Raw genomic sequence first — 22,675 nt, forward strand, 5'->3', positions numbered from 1 at the left:
ATTAAAGGAGTAGAAGTAACCTTGGCACAATTGATGCGATAAAGTTTTTAAGTTAGGGGAAAAGATATATTGTTATATAAAAAATAAACAAAATTATTATTATTACCCATTTACCTGTTTCAAATATAATTAACTGTTATTCTGGTCTTTGATTATTTAGAAAATAAAAATTTCTCTAAGAATTGAAGGATAGCTAAAAAATCATTGGTTAAGCACTATAGAATGTATACAGATACCTTCTTGACTATAGAATTAAATATGTCTTTTATCATCATTCTTAAAATAAAGCATTTCATAGTATTTTGAAGCATAATTTTTTCAAGGTGTAGTATTTTGTAGCATAATATCAGAATCAACTTAGTAATTGTTTTGGTCCTTGTATAATAGCATCTCTTTTAAGTAAAAGGGAAAATATTCAAATTTGTTATGTATTATTTGAAATTGCTCAACTTTATCCTATGCTATACTTTTGATTTATTCATACTTTTGTCGTTAGCAAATTATTTCGAATTTGTCCTTGTAATTGTTAATGAAGGTATAAAGTGAAATGAATAGACTATATGTGTCCACATTCTTCAAAAACAAAAGTCAAATATTTACCCTCAATTTTTAATTATGATTTAAAATTACCCTCAAGTTAAAATTACATTAGAAACTAAGGGTAAAAAGAGACTTTTTCTAACGATGAATAATATATATTAGACCAAACATTTAACGAAGGTAAAATTCACCCTTCAGAACATGAATTTACAATTGTTTAAAAACATTTTAATAAAGGTCCTCATCTAGAAAACTTTATTAACTCATTTTCCCGTTATACCGAAAAAAAAAAACTCATTTTGCCCTTTTTCAAACTTTGCAGCACTGACTTTGATACAAGATTTACATATGTTTCTATACAACATTAATACAAGAACAGCATGTAGCTTCATTTTCCCCCCAGCGTGAACTAAGTAATTAATATTTTGTTGACAAAGAATTGTCTTATAATAGATATTACTTTGAAATCCTGCTAGTTGCTATTGTTTTTGACAAATTGTTGCAATTGCCTAATTAGTCGATTTTTTAATTGATAATCAGATAACCTAATCATATCTTCCAACTAAGAATATGGTAAGATTACAAATTCAAAGATGCTGTTGGAAAATATATTATTCAAAATGATTAACTAACCCTTTCTTGCGTGTGTTCATTTTAATTCTAAAAACATTTGTTAGGATATATCTGTCAAAATATTAAATAAGCCACAATGTGGGAATTATTAAATGAACCAAAACAAATCATCCTAGTTGTTAGGAAATAACAAAAATATAATGTAATATTTAAGTCAATAAAACTTACCAAAAAAGAAGATATATTTCTCCATCGGAATGATGAAACAATTAAAGAAAATTACTCCCTCCGTCTCAAAAAATTTGTTATTTTTTTATTATTTTTTTCTTTACACGCCCCTTAAGAAATATTAATTAGGAGGGGTGACTATTTTTGGCCTTATTTATGTATAAGTTGTAATCTATCTCCATTGATTATTTAGTCTATTTATGTGTCATCTTCATTAATGATAAAATTCTACTAAAGGTAAATTGAAAAGGAAATAATTAATTATGCCTTAAACTTTTAAAACGACAAATAATTTGAGACAATTATTTTTTCTTAATCACGATAAATGATTTGAGACGTGGGGAGTATTGCTTAATGGTTTAGTATCATCAATTAGTGCCTTGGTGAAGAGTATTTCAAAGATAGCTAGCTTTTGTTTTTGGATTAAAAAAAGCCTTACGCTAACAGCAACACTGACAAATGTCATATATGTGTCCAATTGAGTTCAACATCTTGAAATTAAGTTTTCTTATTTTGAAATTTTGGTAAGTATGATTAGATACACAATTATAAGTCAATTTTACGTCTATTTATTTGAAATATTGTCGTTTGCATTCTACTTGCTATTAATTTCCATTTTTTCTTCTTATGTTGATGACGCTTGGCAAGACCACCAACTCGTCAAGAGGTACGGTGGGATGGTTGGGGTTTATTCACCCTTAATCAGAGCAAAGATTTCAGATTCGAGCCGTGGAAAAGAAAATTCACAGAGAATGCTTTACCGACCTATCTGGAAGTAGGGATCTAGTAGCTCAGTTGGTTGACCACCTGAACTTTCACCTTGTTAGTCAGGGTTCAAATCCCTACATTGTAATCCCCTCCCCTATTTCCCCTACCCCTCCCCCGCTATGTAATAAAAAACAATTTAAAAATAAAAATAAAAATAAAAAAGACCTATCTGGTGCAAATCCGAATTAGTCAAGCTAATAAATTCTATACAGATACTGGAGCGTTAAAAAAAATAGTGCTCGGGAATTGAGTGATATTCTCTAGAGGGGTTGCTTAAAGGTGTGAATTTCAACTTTAATATTCAGTCTTTTGTTCCTTCCACATCTATTTTTTTCTAAAATAAAACGGATCATTTGGTTATTTATTTTCTTGGAGATCTTGGAAAACCATAAAATTAATGAAACTGAAAAATCAATTATTAGTTTTTTTTTTTAAAAAAAAACATCCATTTTGAGATATCCATCCAGGATCTTCTTTTAGAGTTTTGTTGCTTCCAACAACTCTCGTGGTGGTTGTAGCTTATCAGTTATTAGTTCACTGGAATTCAGTATATTTGATTCAAAATATGAACACATATGTGAAAAATATTATGATTTTTATAACTATATATTTTAAATTTATACTTTCAGAAGTATAATAAATACAATAGTTAAAAATTTAAAATGCTGAACTTCAAGATCAAATTCCGAATCCTAGAAGGAATCTCTTTGGTTTTGCGTGTGTGGATTTTTTTCTTTAATCAATTAGGTAAGAAGATTCGAATCTTATATACATTTGTAGTTGATGAATTGTTGGAAAAGCTGACCAATCCTTTATAGAATATTAATAACTCCGTCAAATTCCTCTTTGCCTAGCTACCTAAGATTCCTTAATTTGATTATGTAATTGCTTATGCATGCAACTCTTTTTTTGTCTACACACTTAATGTAAACATTATTTGTGTTTCTTAGTAACCCCCACCCCACCTGCCAACCTTCTATATGTACAGAGAGAGAGAGAGAGAGAGTGTTATGATTTTTTTGTATTTAAATTTTTTTTCAAAAAAAGACAGTATGGAGTGGTTTTTAGTTAATACTCAAAATATTAAAAAGCGAGTACATTCAGAATCATGTAAAATTTATTACTCATATTAATAATTTATCATATTCGTTGTTGCTATTATGGGGTCATGAAACACAATGTGTTGAAGATTGAAAAAGTCTCACATCAGTGGTTAATGAGATGGATGGTCTCCTTAGATCGACTTGGATAATCCTTCCCTCATAAGCTAGCTTTTGGAGTTAAGTTAGGTGATTCATTTCGTTACATGATCTCAATTGAGACCACCCTTTGCCCTAAGAAATAGGTGGCTTCACCTTCAAGCCGTCAATAAAATTAAGTTAATATGCGATCATAATGATACACTGTAACACAAGTCCACATACAAACAACACTTTTATTATCCCGATTTATATCCCGGAGTATTCCTGTAACCGATCTTTTAACAAACCTACATAAAATACTTCTATTTGTTTGACGTAAACATTCGGTAGAAACAATTTTTTACCATCAAACAGCTCCTACATGATTTCATTCATTAGCTTTACTATTTTTCATTGTTGGGATAGTAATTGTCTGGGACTTTAATGGGAACACAAAAATATTAGAATGACCTAATATTATAGTATGTATCTACTTTTTGAACAAAACAAAGTATATTACCCCCTTTGACTACATCAGCCCTAACTCAAAAAAAGGTTAATCACTAAACCGTACACAGTACAAGTACAGTTTAAATTTTGACTCTTAAATCTGAACACTAGATTTTGACGGTGATTTTTCTCAACAACTTTCTTACTACGCAATTGACTTTAGTTTTATTAAATGAATGCAAAGGCCAAGTTCTTGTAAAAATTAAATGATTATATATGTCCCATCATCACTAAGTCTATGGAATTCTTTTTTTTTTTTTTTTTGCATAACAATATTTTGGACTCGAGAAATTCTTTACCATGACATTTCGATAATATGAACAAAGAACAGAAATATTTTGATTTTTTTTACTTTTAAAAAGAATCTTGTGTGCAGGAAAAGAACTATTTGCACGTTTGCATGTCTAAGTCACTTCTCATAGATATATTGACAATGAATATTCAATTCATTGAAAATGTTGTTGAACTGATCACTCTTCATTGTAGTGGTCAGGACCACTACTAAAAAATCTCCATTTTCCCACTAAAAAATGTTTAGTGGCTATTTCTCATTGCATGTCGGGGGGAAACCTAAATAGTAGTGTTTTCACATGGAAAAATTATGAAGTTTTCCAGCGTTTCAATGGGAACCTGTTTCCCACCAAGCGTTTTCCCAGTGAGTTGGTTCGGTGGGAATGAGAGGGGAAAATCATATTTTATTGCACAAATTTTCCACAAAATGTCGGTGGAAAAACCCTATGTTTCTAGTAGTGGACCTACACCAGTGGCTCTACTAACAAGCTACAGTGTTTCCTATCAAGAAGACTTTCATTTTCGAGCTTAAATCCGAGACTTCAAGTTAAGGGTTGAGAAATTCCAAAAATCTCACCACACCCTTGGTGGTAAAATATAATGATGACAACAAGACCACATCACTCTATTGTTTGTCAAGACTAACAGCAAACGAACAACAAACAAGGAATAAAAAATCGTTCAGATATGATTTTTCGGTTCATTTTGAAAGAATTATCGTGACTTTCAATTTTTGAAAGGAAAATATTTGTGCTTTTACATTTTATTTAAGAATAATAAGTTTTAGAATGATTATAAAAAAAAATTAAACTGATACTATATACCTTAAGCCACGAAAAATTAGCATGTAAGCAACTAAAATTAAAGTAGCTGCTGTAATATATACTTTCTTGATGTGATGAATGTGAAAATTTGAACGTCGAGTATTTTATTTTACATGCCACTTATATTGGAATATTTTTCTTTCACGCTCAGTACTTTTTGAGAATATTTTTCATTTGTCAAAGTAGTACCTTCGTAAAATTAATTTATTTAGTACTTTATTCTACGCCTTATATTGACTATTTCCAAAAAGCTCCTAATTATATTTCAACTTATGTCAATCCACTTGTATTTCTTCAATAATTTTTTATTCTTATTTATTAATTTTTCTACTAAGCTTTTGTCTCCTGCCTACCTAAGTATTGATCATTGCCCTTACTCAAGCTGGAAGACTACTTTTTCAACGAGACTTGATTAAAGTCGTAAAGTCTCAATAATTAAAAATTAAAGGATTGAATTGATATACAGCAAAAAAAAAAAAAAAAAATTGCGAAAAAAATTACACTGTTGATTTTTTACTTGTTAATAAACTTTAATTTAGTCTTAGTGAAATTTGATAAAACATATCTAAGATTACATCAACTAAAATGTAATTTCTTGATTTATTTACATAGAAACTATGTTACATTTAGATATCTGTAGTTAGAGCTATATAACGGTTAAATATTGACTAACAATAATAACATTACACGTGAATAATGTTTAGACAATTGATGGATTCGGGTCCCACTGGAAAAAAAAAATGGATTCATTAAATTTGTGAAGAATCACAGGTTTGAATTAAAAGGGCACATTACATGTAGATTAACCATGCTTAACAATATGGCACAACAGCCAAATTTGGCGATATTTCATCTGGTAGTTAAATTTCACCTACTAATTCAAATTCGTGTTGGATAAGTTCATAAAAAGGATAAAATGCTTCCTAGTTCCTACTATAAGTTTCTCAAATTCCTATAGACTTGAAACCCGGCCCAATATATCTGGTTAATGATGAAAAAGTTCTGACAATCCCATCACACCCGACCCCTCAACTGTGGTTACCTAACAGGTTAAACTTTATATCATTTAGTTGAAAAGCAGTTTGTCAAATCGTTAAGATCTTATTAAGTTAACCTAATTTGATTTGATTTTAATATGAAGGATATAATGTACTCTAATTTAGAGTTTTGATTGCGATAAGATGTCTATTGAGTGTCTTCTTCTTCTGTTTCCTTTTTAAACAGTGAAACATAATTGAGTATTAGGCGGGCCAAATAATCCCTATAATTATTACTGTTATATATGGCCCACTGCCGACTCTAAACAGTAAACACTTGAAAATCCTTTTTTTTTTTTTTTTGCCTCAATTGTTTTTTGTACTTAACAAGATTTTGTGTACAATATCATGATATATAGTTTCTACTCAGTGCTACCTATCATCAAGTCACTTTAATTAACAAACTTGGAGAATTTTAGTATTGTCTTTGCATTCACACAGATTGGCTTTCAATATCACCATCATTTGGAAAGAAATAAAAGAAAAAAGAAGAAGAAAAAGAAAACTCACGTTATCATTATACCCAAAACAAATGGTTAAAAACACGTTGAAGTACTTGTCACTAGTAAACTGCATCTATCATAGCTAATAGCTTTGGCATGACCTAATGAAAATACTTATTCACATAAAGAAAAAAAAATCAATTTATGATTAGACATAAAAGAATATAACTTGATAAACCAAAATATAGTACGTCTCCCTCTATTCCAATTTGTTTGACGCATCTGTATTTGAAACCACAGTAACTTTGAACTTCTCATTTTACTCTTAATAAGAAGCTTTTATAACTATTTAAATATTATGACATGTTTAAGATCATAAGCTTTAAAAGTTTTACAGCTATACAAATTACGGAAAAGGCCCAAATATGTCATTCAATTATCAGAAATGACTCATTTATGTCACTCGTCAATAGTTTGGTTCATTTATGCCATCGAACTATAGGAAATGGCTCATTTATGCCATCGAACTATAGGAAATGACTCATTTATGCCACTCATCAATAGTTTGACTCATTTATGCCATCGCTTGTTACCAAATTGACTCATCCATGCCATATTTCATTAAAGCTGGTTTTACAATATCATATATGACACGTGGCCTCCAGCTAGATTATGATTGTGGGTGGTAAGGTGTATGGGTCGAATTTTTTTTATTAATTTGGTATTTAAAATTTGGCTGGTTTAATTAAACAACGTAAACCTCTAATTGGAGGCTACGTGTCATATATGGTATTATAAAATCGGCGTTAATGAAAAATGACATGGATGAGTCATTTTGATAATGGGCGATGGCATAAATGAGTCAAACTATTAATGAGTGGCATAAATGAGCCATTTCCTATAGTTCGATGGCATAAATGGGTCATTTCTTATAGTTCGATAAAGATAAATGAGCCAAACTATTGACGAGTGGCATAAATTAGCCATTTCCGATAGTTGGATGGCATATTTGAGCCTTTTCCGTACAAATTATAACGTATTTTTTAAAACTAAGTTTTAAAAGTTTCATTCCTTTCTTAAACTTCTTTTCGCGCACATGGGTTTTGTTGGCCTATCGGAATTACCAAATCCATATCTATTGACCCCATTTACAATTTATTCGGCCACCAAAAGTTATCATATATAGTGTAAAATAATTTCTTACTCTTTATTTGTGTTATTTTATTTTCTTCCACAATTAGAACAATTCATTATATTTTATTCATGATATTATATTTTAACCCTTTGTCATGCTAATATCTCCGTAGTCTTTTTTTTTTTTCTCAAATTGCTTTGAGATGCTTTACTCGAGTCGAGGGTCTGTTGATAACAACCTCTCTATCTCTACGAGATAGGGTAAGGTCTGCGTACACTCTACCCTCCCCAAACCCCACCTATAGAATTACATTGAGTATATTATTGTTGTTGTATCATGCTATATCTACTGAGTTGCTGGAAAACAAAGAATGTTTATATTTTATAATAGCAAAGAGATAAAGATTCATTCAATGAAACAAAACTAACTTGTCAATAAGAGAAAGTAAACTAGTGCTTTTAGAGAGAGATAGGCCATTTCACTAAATCACTTTATTCTCTTTGAAGTCAAACAAATTTTTTTTTTTTTTTTTCAAAAAATAAATACTCAAGATAATTTAGAGCTTGAAAATATGTTTTAAAGAATTGTACCGCTGATAAATAACATCTAATAGCAGCGAAGAAAAAACTAGAGTTCCCATCTCAAATCCTAATTAGAGAAAAGGACTAATAAAAAATATTAAATTAAAAATATAAAATAACTCCAAGATATTATATTACGTCCTCATGACGCCAAATTACTAGAATATGACGTTAGTCTTACTCCCCCCAGAGACAAAACAAAAGAACCCCAAGAAACTATACTGATGACAAAAACGTATTGTGTGATAACAAAAACGTATTATGTCACATCGACACGTGTTTTTTATTATTATTCCTCAGTGAAGTCACCAATATATATTTACTTAAAAGAAAGATTCTAAACAGATAGATAAGATTATCATAATAAAATAACATTTGTGCTTGAATTGGATAATTACATTTTTATTTGTATATTCCAAAGTGTAACTTTTATTATAACGATAAGAATATTGAAGCCTAAACTATTTGTAGCATTGCACCAAATAACTTTTTTCTTTTTTGAATTTGTGTTTTGATAAATTGTTGGGTGCAATAATATTTTTTTCTGTAATGCTTAGAAAGAAAAATACCCTTTGTCACTCGTTTAATGTCCCTCAAAGACGAGTATTTGTGCAAAAATGTTACATTATGTAATAAAGAGTATGAAAAGGCTTTATTTGTAATAGTTGTACATAAGCTAAGAGGAGCGATCTTGTCCCTCGGCTCCTATTGCCCTTAACTAAAATTATGTAAACATGTATTTTATGATTTAGAAAATAACAAAATAAAGAAAAAATGAATAGTGGAACAGTGACACAGATAAGGAGGAAACCAAAAGATATGATTATTTATAAGAAAAAGGAGAAAAAGACACTAGCAAAAAGTTTGGCAAAAAACATTATTTTTCTATGAAGTTGGCAAATTTTATACTCCTATTACACACCAAAAGAATGAAATTATTATTATTATTGTTAAAGGAATAAAGCATTTTTTAGTACAATATTTCAATTAGTTTTTGTGTATCATTTTGTTGTTTAAATATATGTACTTAATATTATAAAATCAATATAAAAATTGACAAAAAAATAAAATTAAAATACGTTATTTTCCTTATTGGGGCGGTTGTAGAATTACAAAGGGGTTGTCGGCCCACGCGTATAAGCTTATTGGTCTGTTTTAGTGGATTTTGGGGCCCAATTGCTCTTTTTCTACTTTCCTTAACAAGCTTCATGGCTTACTTTAGGAAATAAATAAATAAACGAAAACATGAACATGAATATATGGCTGAAAATTGAAAAGGAAAAAAGAAATAATTCCTTATTTTTTATGGTTTTGCACCCGGTGTTTGGTATCAGCCAGGGCATGAGTCATGCTTAATCCGATTTGCATCGGAAAGTCATACTTTGAAGGATAAAACACTCCCTGCTAAAGGTGACTCCATATTTCGGACCCCGTATATCTAATTAAGAATGAAAGAATATTTCACTCCACCACAGCAACAAGTAACAATTGTTTATGAACCACATGAATACAACAACAACAACAACAACATACCCAGTGCAACCCCACAAGTGGGGTTTGGAGAGGGTAGAGTGTACGCAGACCTTATCCCTACCTTGGAAGATAGATAAGTTGTTTCTGAAAGACCATCGACTCAAGAAAAAGCAGGACAGACGGTCATATAAGAATTGAGGAAAGTAAAGAAGCCACGGCACAATACTTATATATAAGCATTATGCAGAAAAGTAACAGTAACTGCAGCAAACTAATATGATAAACGAAATACAAGAGACAACAGATAGTAACAAAAAATTAAAGGGCAAGAAACTACATAGATAATACTGCGCCTACTAGTATGGAAGGATACACGAGACAACGCTCTACTACCTACTAACCTTCTACGCTAATTTGCGTCCTCCAACTCTTCTATCTAAGGTCATGTCCTCGATAAGCTGCAACTGTGCCATGTCCTGTCTAATCACTTCTTCCCAATACTTTTTCGGCTTACCTTTACCTTTCCTGAAACCATCCATAGCCAACCTCTCACACCTCCGCACTGGGGCCAGCATGCATCTCCTCTGTATATGTCCGAACCATCTCTGCCTCACTTTCCGCATCTTATGCTCCGCCTGTGAACCACGTGAATCTATATTTGTAAATGGAAAAGTACTGCAAATACAATCAAGCCTCTTTTTCATAAATTTTAAATTCACTAATCATCACATGACATGTCAACATCCTAAAATAGCAAATGGCATGTTTGTTTGGTGAGGGAATTTGTTGACTCTTTGGGTTGGATGACATAGGCAAACGTAGAGAGATTTTTAACAAGTGAATTGATTGTTTTACATGATTTTTTTGTGGAATAGAAATGTCAAAATCATTTTCAAGAACAACTCAATCAGAGCCCGATGTACTATATTTGCTACGGTTTCAATTCAACCTAATATTTTCGTCATAGAGCTTTGTATATATGAAATTACTAAAATTTTCGCAAATAACTAAATTTTAAATCTATAATTTCATATAAGTGCAATAGGTTCAATGATAAAAAATTTAAAGGTCAAATCTATCAAATTTAGATCACGATTTCACTATATACTCAATAGTCAAGGTATATCAAAATTTAAATGGCGGCTTCATGAACTTTTTTCTAATTGGTGAGAGATCAATTCCCCTTCTTGTAATAGAGGCGCAGCCAAAAATTTGGAGCTTATGACTTCGGAATTTTAGTCTTTTTGAGTTACTTGATTTTAAATTAATAAGTTTATATTAAATAAATTTCTTAAGACAAATATGAGGTTTATACTAAAACTGTCGGGTTCTGACAAAACTACTCCCTACACTCTAGCTCCGCCCCTAACTTGTAATCCTCTTCCCATTTTCCTTTCCTCTCTCCCTTATATATAATAAAGGCCAAAGGTGCAAATATACCCCTCAACTTTGCGATTTAGAGCATATACATCCCTCCTTACAAAAGTGGTGTATATATACCCTTGTTGTCACAAAATGGTGCAAATATACCCCCGCCGTTACAAAATGGTGCAAATATACCATTTTCGATGACGGGAGTTTTTTTTAAAATCATTTAGGTTATTTTTTAATTAAAAAAATGTCACGTGACTTTCAAAAAAGTCTACCTATTTTTTAGTAATTTTTTTCTGGTGTGTTGGGTATGATTCATTTAAAAAATTATCTCCATGACTTTAAAAAAAATAAGTTTACCCATTTTTTTAAACAAACCCGACCCGACCCATCAGAAAAAAAATATTATGTGGCTTTAGAAAAGTATGTCTAATCAAAAAATGGGTAGACTTTTTTGTCTTAAGTCACGTGGCATTTTAAAAAAAAAAAATAACCCAAATGATTTTTTTTTAAAAACTCGTTAGTGAAAAAGGTATATATTTGCACTATTTTGTAACGGTAGGGGTATATTTACAATATATTAAAACGACAAAAGTATATATACACCACTTTTATAATGAGAGATATATTTACTCTAAATCGCAAAGTTGAAAGGTATATTTTCACCGCTGCTCTATAATAAATAAAGCTAAAAGAGACGAAGAAAAAGAAGAGCAAAAGATGATGTAAGGCTAACATAGGAATATTTCAAGCAAGAGGTACAGTTGGGGACTTTTTCACACCTCTATTGACACTTGGCATGAAGCATTAGCTCTTCAATCTTTTCCTTTTTCCTTTATTCATAGTAGGACTTATAACAGTAAGCACTAAAAAGGTCCACTTCTAAATTCTAAATTGAGTTCAGACTTAGATTTATTCGATGTTTTTAGGACCAATAGAGAGTGGAAGATTTTACTGGTCACCAACATAATTTTTAGTGTGTTTAGGCCAACACAACAGCAAATAAGAGATTGACATTTTCAAGAACCATTACTTATTGAAACCCACAAAGATTGAACTATGTAGTATCCAAGACAAGATTTAGTGTTCCATCACATTTGAGTACATTTGTGTGAAAAACAGTTTGCCAACACATCATCAAATATAACATGAACATTTCTCGAGAACCATTGTTAATTAGACAATAATCCGTGACAGATCCAAAATTTAGATACTGTCAGTCTTTAATTAAGAGGGTGAGTTTCGAAATGTATATATAACTCTAACTATACTTATTTTCCACACGTTTATATTAGGTCCAACTCAAAAACACTACCATATTTTAATTTGTTGAATCTATAAACTCATGATTGAATCTGTTACTGCGACCCGTCACCACCAACAAAGATACATTCAATCATACAAATATGAAACCAAGATTTAATGTGGTGTTTTCTTTTTCACCTTCCACTCCATCCCTCTCACAAAGGATGAGGATGAAAATGTTGTGGACTTTATTCTTTTTTTCTTTTTTTCTTTTTTTCCAATTCCGTCACTCTCACATCATATATATATATATATATATATATATATATATATACACACACACACACACTCAGTCATAGTATTGTCCATTTAATATGTTAACGTATAATTAAACCTTATCCTTAGGTAGCACATTATGTGTTTCTACATTATTCTTAATTTGTTGTCAAACTGTACTAGTACCATTAATTGGGATGCGGACCTAAGGGAAATGGAAATTGGGCACACTATATCAGGAGGGTACTCATTGATCTTTTTTTAAATTGCACTTCCTTTTAATAATTATGATGTCCGGATAAACTTGGGCATATCTCGACTGATTCTACGATGTATCTGTTATCTTCCAGTTTGCTAAATAGACTCACTCTACCGAGAGGCAACAAAGGCTGGAACTCTTCCTGCCAAAAACAAAGGACTTATGACCAGCACAAATATCAGATAACTCTATTCACCGAAACTTGGATAGATAAGAAGAAATAACCTAATGCCTCTCTTTTTTCTTGCATTATTATATATATGATAAATAGATAATTTCTTGCGAGTATGACATACACTCTTCCATTTTCATTATGAGAGTCTATGTGGTCATCAATTTGGTTGGCTAAGTGGTTACTTGTTTCAATCATTTGTTAACACCTTGCTTTAGGATTTGGTGAACCTTTTTTGGAGTTTGTTAGGATTGCTTCATTAGTTGGAGCTTTTTGGATTTGTTAGGATGTTGACTTAAGTGGACAATATTATCCAATTGCAAAAGAGATTCATTCACTAAGTCTTAGAAATTGGGCCTGACTAATCCGGATTGTTCCTTTGTCAATTTTGTGATGAATGATGATAGGGGGAATAAAGGAACAACGAAAGACACATATGTGACCTATGCATGTCGCCATTTTTCTAGCATTAAATTAAAGATTTAATTTAATTTTTGAGAATTCTATGGTATAGAATATTCCGTCATTAGATAGAAATAAGACCCACATATGACTTCTGCTACAATTATGTACATTGTTACTATTCAATAAAGTAACATGGATTCTACTAATTAATGTATTATTATCATTAGATAACTTAAAAAGTATATAACTATTTTTTCCAGCGAGAAAATAATAAAATATAGAATAAAAAAATTGAAAGAGAAGTACCACCATAAAATGGAAAACATATAGTAGTTTTTTTCTTGGAAAATTATCAAATGAAACCGAAATATTTCTAGTGGAAGCTTTTTTCTGAGAGCAGCCCAATTTGTTGGGCTCGAATGGGTAGTATGTAAAGTAGATGCAGGCCAATAGGTTGGACAGACAGGAAATTCTGCAAAACTAGTCTCTTTGGAAAATGTTTTCTTCAAAAAATATATTTTTCTAAAGAGTGTTTTCTTTGAAAAACGTTGTTCATTATTTGTTTCGTGAGTGGAAAATATTGCATAACAACATACCCAATGTAATTCCACAAGTAGGATCTGAAAAGAACAGAGCTCAACATACCTAATGTAGTCTCCGCATAGACTAAAGAGTGTGTTTTGTCTGGTTAGAACTCCACATCTAATACTACAACACGGCTAATCCTAGCAATAACTTTTTGTAAGCCTGCCTTTTTTTGCAAGATAGAATGTAAGATAAACATGCATTACAGATAGAATATCTAAAGACAATTTCTATATGTAGTTAAGAGGCCTTTGGGTTAAAAATAAATCTAATATAACATTCTCATAATTATTTCCCGCATAACAATACATATACCACTATTAAACACATACATTTAATCCCTACAAAACAAAACTGTGAACCAAACGATCCACTAGGATGCATATGAAGCAGCCAAGTGATGCACTAAACGAAGATTGAAGAAATAAAGCAACATTGAAGTTCAACTTTCTCGTTGTGTTCAGACCCCGTGCAAATGCTTGCTAGTTAGTTGCAGAAACAAAGCAACATTGAAGTTAAACTTTCTCATTGTGTTCAGCCCCGTGCAAATGTTCAGAAACAAAGCAACATTGAAGTTCAACTTACTCATCATATTCATCCCCAGGCAAATGCTTGCTAGTTAGTTGCAGATCCATGGTTAACACTTGGATGGTCACAAAACAAAAATTACACAACCATAGTCATTATACTAACTGGATCGATGTTCCAACATTCATGTTACAATCCATTAAACCAAAAAGCAGTAACCTCAAGAAATCTATCAGATATCATAAAAGCTACTTATAGCAGTCAAGAAACTTTACAGCACATTCTTGCAATTCTTGGAAGTGTGCCACTATTAGGTCTGCATAGCTTCTGCATTAGCATGATAGTTTTCCAGCTCCTTGTCAAGATCTTCTGCCGACGTCTCAACACCATTCTTCTTCCCCCTACCACCACGACCGCGTCCTCCACGTCCTCGACCGCGCCCACGTCCCGATGTATTACCAAAACCACCACGGCCCCTTTGACTATACAATAGAAAAACAGACAATTACTTTGGGAATTCTAACAATTCAAAACTCTGGTAAACATAAACTAAAAAAGGCAGGAAGAGAAATGAGACTTATTTTGATTGAATTTTCTAATTCATATATCCTACTTTACTTTTATAAAAAAATTAAGAGTTTTTTTACTGAATGGAGCTCCTTTTTCCTACACCATTCACAAGTATCGATAGTGAATAAAAGAACTAGTGGTTCCTTCGTTTCTATGGTTCCTTCTTAAACAGTCAGGTCTTCTTCGCTAGGACTTTTTTACTATTGTCAGACCGTACACTCAACTTTAATCAAGGGATTCAGCTAATTAGTTTATTTATGCAAATAACTATAATTTCAATTGGATGCAATGATTACCTTTATTTAGTCGTATATTCGACTTCAATCAAGACACGTATATTCAACTTCAATCAAGACACGTATAACCATAAAAAAAAAATTAAAAAAAAAATATTATAAACATCTAACTCCCAAAACAGTAACTCTAAAACACCAATCTATAACTCTCAATTCATGATTTTCCACATCAAAAGTACATTTGATAGCCCATCCCAAAAAAATCTCTTAATTTACAATGCATTGCTAAGAAAGACATTGCACTAGCAAAGCAGCTGTATAACTTTCTGTTTTATGTGAGAGATTTTAAAAATTGACAAGAAATTAGATGTCAAAGCTCTTTGGAACAGCTCAAAACAGAATAATAGCCATCCAAATAAGCTATGTATAGAGATAAAATTCCATTATCTGACATCTATTAATCATCAAATTTGTTAATTGCCTTAAAGGCAAAATCCTTTATATAATACTCATAAATGGCCTTAGGACCGGCATCAGAATATCGAGCGCCCCACCCACCCACACCCCCCCCCCCCCAAAAAAAAACTGAAAAATCCATAGAATAAATAACTCTGCCCAACACAAACTCACCTTAAACCACGATTGACAGAAGATGCACCACCTCTTCCACGAGCTGAGCCCGGCCTGCACAATAGATAGGTTTACTTTAACTGTCAAAAATTATATTGAACAAGATTTCACCCATAAAAACATATATTACTTTGCAGAACAATTTTCCTATAAAACAACCCCAATCAAAACTACCACATCCTACATAAAAATTTAACTACAAAAAAGCAAATGACTCCCACATCAAGTTCTTAAGAAAGGAGCTGATCTGTCATTAAAATGGTGGCAAGAATGAGAATAATTAACTAGTGAACTTTGAGTCTTTGACAAGAGCTACCATTTGTTATTCGGCAGAGAACACAATACCGAGTGTAAAATATTCTGAAAGTAAAATGTGGTACATACTGCACAACAGTCTGTACACAAACATGGTGCTGACACAAACAATCAGAGGTACAAAGAGAGATAGAAATTAATACTACATACGTCATGACAACCGTTCTCCTTCCATTTGCTCGTCCAACATCTGCACGAGCTGATAAAGGAATGTCCGGCTTGGGAGTAACAACTTCTATCTTCATTGGCTTCCCATCCAACTGAACATTGTTGTATCTTTTAAGTGCTTGATATGCATCACTCCTCCTGGCAAAAACCACCTCCGCTGAGCCCTATAAGTGATCAATGTTCTACCATCAATGATAACCCCAAAACTATACAAACTAGTACTATAAAAAAAAAAACTAGCGTATGTTATCCAAAAGAAACAATAACTGACAAACCAATACGAGGACAAAAGATGCAGCAAAACAGCAAGTTCAAAACGAACAATTCAGCACCACAAACTAACAGAAGAAGATACAAGTAAAATGTCCAACATTCAGAGTAATACACCAATAATTTCTGGTTTATTCATAAGCTTAAAACATACAAAAAGACGCATAAAATTTCCAATATGCAGAAGTTTATTGACGCAGATATGTATGTCAGATTACGAGAGCACATTCTATTTAGGATAACTCCTTAGTAAATATTTCTCACGTCTTGTAGGAGGCTATTTCCCCCTTTAATTGAACTTCTAATAACAACAAAACAGTAAATGCATTTCTAAACCACGTCAAGCTTCAACCAACTCATTTAATACAAGTACTTTCCAAAAACTATAGGTAACATTCCTAGCAGCCATCATAATTCTTTCTTTTTCTAACATAACCTTTGTTTGTGCATCTATAGGCCCATACTGACGTGTAATTCAATCTTCTAGTTTGAAACTAGGCAGCATATATATCACCAATTGATGAATATCTTGTGCATGTGATGATCAAGCAGCATGAGTTAAAAGCAACTACAAAACTATGATTTAAATTAGCGCAGATCAACTTACACTTGGGCGACCATTTTTGTCATAGTGGATTGCATATCGTATCAGTTCACCCATCTCGGAGAAGAGTTCCTGTGTAGCAATTCCTTTTATAACAGATCTTGAAAGATATCTATTGCAAAGAAGTATATATGTGAAGGACATGCTCAAAAGTATACCCTTATATCTGAATTTGTGACTCCAACATCCAAGTTGGAAACATACACCTTAGTACCACTCTCTAATCCTGATGATGATAGCCCTGCAGCTCTAAGACTATCTTCAAGCAAGCCATTCTGCCATGGCAAATTCTTCGTTCTGCGGAAAGACTGAAGCAAGCATGCCCAAAATATATCCAGGTGGAAAGTTAAAAGTCAGCACATTACCAAAAGAAAGACAAATAACCATTCTTCAAGATTATAAATCAGTTATCATCAGATTCCCATCAAACTAGGAGGAGTTTCTTACTCAAAAAACACTGTAATCTAATAGAGAAAGGGGAATGAACTATGCAGAAAAGTGTTGGTGAAATGGAGGATTTGACCCACTGCACATCAAACACGTCCTTAAACAAAAGGTGAGAGCTCCACTTTTGATTTTCAGTGAAGGAAGCCACCTATGCGAGAAGGCCATGAACTAGATCGTAACAGAAGGTCTTGACACCGAAGCAGTTCCACATATTTCGGTAGGATCCATCAGGCCAATCACAAACTCCCTTTAAACCAGTGGTGAGAAACTTTTTTTATTTTGATAACCGTGGTGTCCGGGCCAGCTTGCGCGCACCTTGACTAATTCCACGGGATACCTGCTACCTCCCACTAGCAACAGGTACCAATTACAGATGGGAAGAAATCACCTAGCGTTTTTGTCTCTGCTGAAACTAGAGCAATTGCTATTAGATAGTGAGGACTAGAGATGGTTAAGAAAGTACAACCGTCTAGATGTAATGGAAATTAAATGGTGAACGCTCTTTATTTTTTTTTCAAGTTATTGAAGCACCTCTAGCAACATGCTTCAAAGAAGCATATGTGCAGAACAGGGCCACCTGAATATACCATTTTATCAAAATCCATTGCCAGTTCCTCGAAAAAAACCCATTCAAATGGAAGAAGTTCGAGGATCATCGATACTTGCAGTACCATTTCAACAGCTTATAAAGTGGACTTTCTCCTTGGAGCCAAACATATCAGTATCTCTTGTATGTCAATTCAAAAGCAAATATACGGAGAACCCTCAGTTTTCATTTCTAAAGCATATCAAATTGTCTAGGAAATGCAAAAGACTCCGACAGTTTCGAGCTTGCCTTGGCAATTCTGTTGGCAGATGGCCGAGCATTTACACCAAGTTGTCCTTTACGAGGAGGAGCTCCTGTTGTTCTTCCACCTCTAAATGATCCTCCTGCCCCTCTTCCACGTCGGGCCCTGCCTTGTCCCCTACCTCCTTTCTCACTATTTCTCCTACTTTTTATCATGTCATCAAGGGTCATATCCAAGGAAGCCATTCCAGACCACAAAAACCTCAGCTATCAGTCTGCAGGCAAGGGTAAAATAACTATTAGTTAATAAGAGTATGCATGAGCAATCAGTGCAGAGAACGGAAGATACATAGAAACTAGAAATTGAAACTCTGAAACCATCAAGAACAAAGAAAATCAGAATACACTCACTAACAAGTAAAAGAAAAGCTTTTTTAATAAACACTACAAATGTCACATAAATATCTCAACAAGAACATTGCTAGTTCTATAATACATGAGCAAAAAAACTGAATCAACAGATAGTTCACGCCCTTCTTTATCTCTAAAGATGGAGCATCCTAACCACCCAACCACTATTCCATCCCCGTTATCAATTGAACCTTCTCTGAAAAATCCTCCTTCTGCAGGATTAATGCCAATGTAATCATAAAAAGCTAATTGTTCAGGAATTTTAAACCAGTGTCAACCAAGGTGTATGTACATCTATTCAAATTTTTAATGAAGTTGGTTCAACAAATACGGACTTTTCTATAGAGAATTAGATTTCTGTATGATAGTATCTGTAAAATGGACGGCCTCATTGACAGTGTGAGTTTCATATCCACAAGACCACAAGTAATCCAGTGAGTAATCATGGATCAATGAACCAAATAACTACGCCTCAAACGAATAATACCATATGAGTCCTCTATATCCATTCATCACGCTTGTCCACTAAAAATTAAAGCCATGGATGCAAAAGATTTATAAGTCCAATATTATACGTAAATCGTTGTTAAGCATTATCTGTTTACAAAAGCAGTCAATCTCCAATTTACACCAAGCATATGTACTAAACACACACACAACGATGCAAATCTGCAAATCAGCACAGAGGTAATTCGTCCATAACAAAACATAAACTTCACAACCGGGTTCAAACCCGACCCAGATGTGCAAATATCTGACACAGGTATCTGCAATATTTTGCTAATTCATCCATAACAAAGCATGAACTTTACACAACCTATGTTACATGGACACCTTTACGGGTCAAACCCAACCCATACGTGTAAAAATCCAACATGGGTGTCAACCTGGGTACATACAATAATCCGAAACGGGCATGGTCAATCTTTTGCTAATTCATCCCTAACAAGACATGAACTTTACAACCTATCAACAGACTCCTTATGGGTTCAAACCCGAGCCAGACGTGTAAATATCTGATATGGGAATATGAAATTTTTCACGAATTCATCATGCATTGAATAAATCCTCACTAAACACTCCTTGACCCGTTTCACACCGGGTCAACACGAGTAGATACATACAACAATACAAACGAAGGATCTATGTAACAAAACTTGAACTTTACAACCTACGTTACATGGACTCTTTACGGATTCAAACCCGACCCAGACGTGTAAACATCTGATAAGAGTATGTGCAATTTTTTGCTAATTCATCATATATTGAACAAATCTGCACAAATTTTCCTTGACCCGTTTCGCACCGGATCAACCGGGATACATACAACAATCCAAAAGAACTCACACACACACACACACAAATATATATATAAACTTTACAACCTATTGATACATGAACACCTTAACGGGTCACACCCGACCCGGATGTGTAAATAGCCAATATGGGGTATGTGCAATTTTTTGCTAATTCATCACATATTGAACAAATCTGTACGAAAAATTCCTTGACCCGTTTCGTACCGGGTCAACCCGGATACATATAACAATCCAAAACAACAAACACACACAGATGTAAATCAGCAAATCAAACACAGTTATTGTTACATGGACATCTTAACGGGTCATACCCGACCCGGATTTGTAAATAACCGGGTCCATACAAATCAGGTACATACAACAATACGAATAATGGATCTATGTAATAAACACGAGAAAAGAATTAAAAACTTACAAAGATCTGAAGCAAAATACCAAAAAAGTGAACAAATCTGAGATTCTTGAAGGAATATGTAGGGAAAAGTGTAGAGATTGGAGTTTTTGATGGGGGGCAAGTGTAAAGATTGAAGATTTTGATGGGGAAAAGTGTAGAGATTGAAGATTTTGTTAATGGGGTTGAAAGAGAATGATGAAAAGATATTGATGTAGGGAGAGATAGATGTAGTTTAAGGATTTTTGGATGAAGATTGAATCTTGTAGCTCTAGGGATTTACTTTTTTTTTGGTTTTTGGTATTGAGATTGTGAATGATGAGGAGTTTTGTAGAGGGGGGGGGGGGGTTTGTTAGGGTAGGAGGGGTACGTACAAAGATAGGCTGTTTTGATAGGCCCAAATTATGGGGAACATTTGCACAAATGACCTATTTATTACTTCCTCCGGATTAAAAAAAAAAGAGTCTAATTAGTCATTTGCATATCGTTTAAGAAAATAAGCATTAGAATTTGATCACATAACACTTAATAGAGGTAAATTTGGAAAGATAAAGTTAATTGTTTTTTTAGTTAATAAGTGTATACTTTTTTTGACAAAAAAAAAGGGCTAAGTAGACTTTTTTTTTTTCTAAAGGGAGTATTTTACAATTTTGTGTCTTGTACGTCGGTTATAGTAATATTTTGTTGTAGTTACTTTTTTTTTTTTTCGGAATGCTTTGTTATGCTATTTTTAGTTTTTTATTTTTGGAAGATGGGAAGAAGCGTAGAGATTGGAGGTTTTGATGGGAAAAAGTGTTAAAGATTTGAACTTTTTAATGGGGTTGAAAGAGAGTGATGGAAAGATATTGATGTAGAGGGAGATAGATCTAGTTAAGGATTGTTGGATGAAGATTGAAACTTGTAGCTTTAGGGATTTGCTTTTTGTATTGTGGCCAATGGGAGAAGAGTAAGAAGTATTGTGGATAATGGGAGAAGAGTAATAAAAAATAAGTTTCGTATGGGGTGTAGCTATAAGTTTTGTTGCTATAGGCGTTATTTTTTTGAGCTTATTTTAAGCCACAAAATGATATCAAATAACAAATTCACTTTCTAATATAAGAGTTTTGTATGGGGTGTAGCTGTTGTTGCTAAGTAGGCGTTTGGTCACAGATATCAAAAATAAATTCACTTTTTTGAAATTTTTGAAGTTGGAGTTGGAGTTGTGTTCGGCCATAGTTTTAAAATTGTAGTTTTTGGTGAAATGTAGTTGTAAAAAAGTGAAAAAAGTGATTTTTTTTAAAAAAATAAGTTTTTTAAGTTTTTGGTATTTCGGAATATTTATGACCAAACGCCCAAAAATAAAAAAAGTAAAAAAAAAAATAAAAAAAAATGAATAATTTTTATGGCCAAATGGCACCTAAGTTAGTGCCTAAAATCTGCGAATACAGGCTCTGCCAGTTTGGGCCTTGTTATACATCCAATGGTTTCGGCCCTCAAATGCATGTTATTTTGGGCCTCAGTTTTCTCCAACTGATTCCATCAATTTCTATGTATGTTGCTAGCAAAATAGACTCTTGAGACATTTTTTTTGCGCCGGATTGTCCTTCAAAGGCACTGATCTTTAATCTTTGTCCCTCAAGTTGTTGGTCTTTAATTTTTACTCTTCATCTATAAATTTATGAGTTTTGGATTCGAACACTCGCTCAGTCAAAAATTTAAAAATAAAATAAAATCGCAAGGCAGAGTTTTGGATTCAAACTCTACCTTATGCTTGAAGACAAACTCTGCGTTATAAGGTAGCAAATTCTGTCTTCAGATAGAGTTTTGTCTTTCTTAAAGTAGAATTTTGCAGGCAAATTCTGCCTTGCGAATCTGAAACTGTGTCTTGCGTTTTTTTTTTTTTTAAATAATTTTTGACTGAGCGAGGGTTCGAACTTAAAACTCGTGGGTTTTTAGGCGAAGGATAAAAATTAAAGACCAGAAATTTGAGGGGCAAAATTAAAGATCACCCCCGAATAAGGTCAATCGTTCAAATTGCCACTCTTGAGAGAGTGTTCATGGAAATTAAATCGCTGCAGCTAACATCTATATATTTGAGGATTTAACATTGAGAGACTCGTTCA

The 22,675-nt window shown here is 32.9% G+C and overlaps 1 protein-coding gene and 1 long non-coding RNA gene across 2 annotated transcripts; one reads left to right on the forward strand and one right to left on the reverse strand.

Annotated features, from left to right (window-relative positions):
• Positions 1-14,466: 14,466 nt before the first annotated feature.
• Positions 14,467-20,849, reverse strand: LOC132060387 (THO complex subunit 4D). Its single transcript, XM_059453426.1, has 7 exons — positions 20,598-20,849; positions 18,501-18,727; positions 17,377-17,526; positions 17,222-17,290; positions 16,327-16,508; positions 15,862-15,915; positions 14,467-14,907 (listed from the first exon to the last, which is right to left on the reverse strand). Exons 2-7 carry the CDS (start codon positions 18,696-18,698, stop codon positions 14,736-14,738), a joined length of 825 nt encoding a protein of 274 aa, XP_059309409.1. The 5' UTR covers positions 18,699-18,727; positions 20,598-20,849; the 3' UTR covers positions 14,467-14,735.
• Positions 16,868-17,359, forward strand: LOC132060389 (uncharacterized). Its single transcript, XR_009415927.1, has 2 exons — positions 16,868-17,003; positions 17,113-17,359. It is a non-coding gene; the product is annotated as an uncharacterized LOC132060389 (long non-coding RNA).
• Positions 20,850-22,675: the final 1,826 nt, after the last annotated feature.

This window comes from Lycium ferocissimum, chromosome 6, assembly GCF_029784015.1.
Source record: "Lycium ferocissimum isolate CSIRO_LF1 chromosome 6, AGI_CSIRO_Lferr_CH_V1, whole genome shotgun sequence".
Classification (NCBI taxonomy): domain Eukaryota; kingdom Viridiplantae; phylum Streptophyta; class Magnoliopsida; order Solanales; family Solanaceae; genus Lycium; species Lycium ferocissimum.

Excerpts from the sequence above, each read along its gene's own strand:
- LOC132060387 (XM_059453426.1), bottom strand. The coding sequence starts at position 18,698 with ATGGCTTCCTTGGATATGACCCTTGATGACATGATAAAAAGTAGGAGA. Across the intron at positions 17,527-18,500 it reads CTGCCAACAGAATTGCCAAG|TCTTTCCGCAGAACGAAGAA; the intron begins GCAAGCTCGAAA and ends TGCTTGCTTCAG. Across the intron at positions 15,916-16,326 it reads AGGAGAACGGTTGTCATGAC|GCCGGGCTCAGCTCGTGGAA; the intron begins GTATGTAGTATT and ends TCTATTGTGCAG.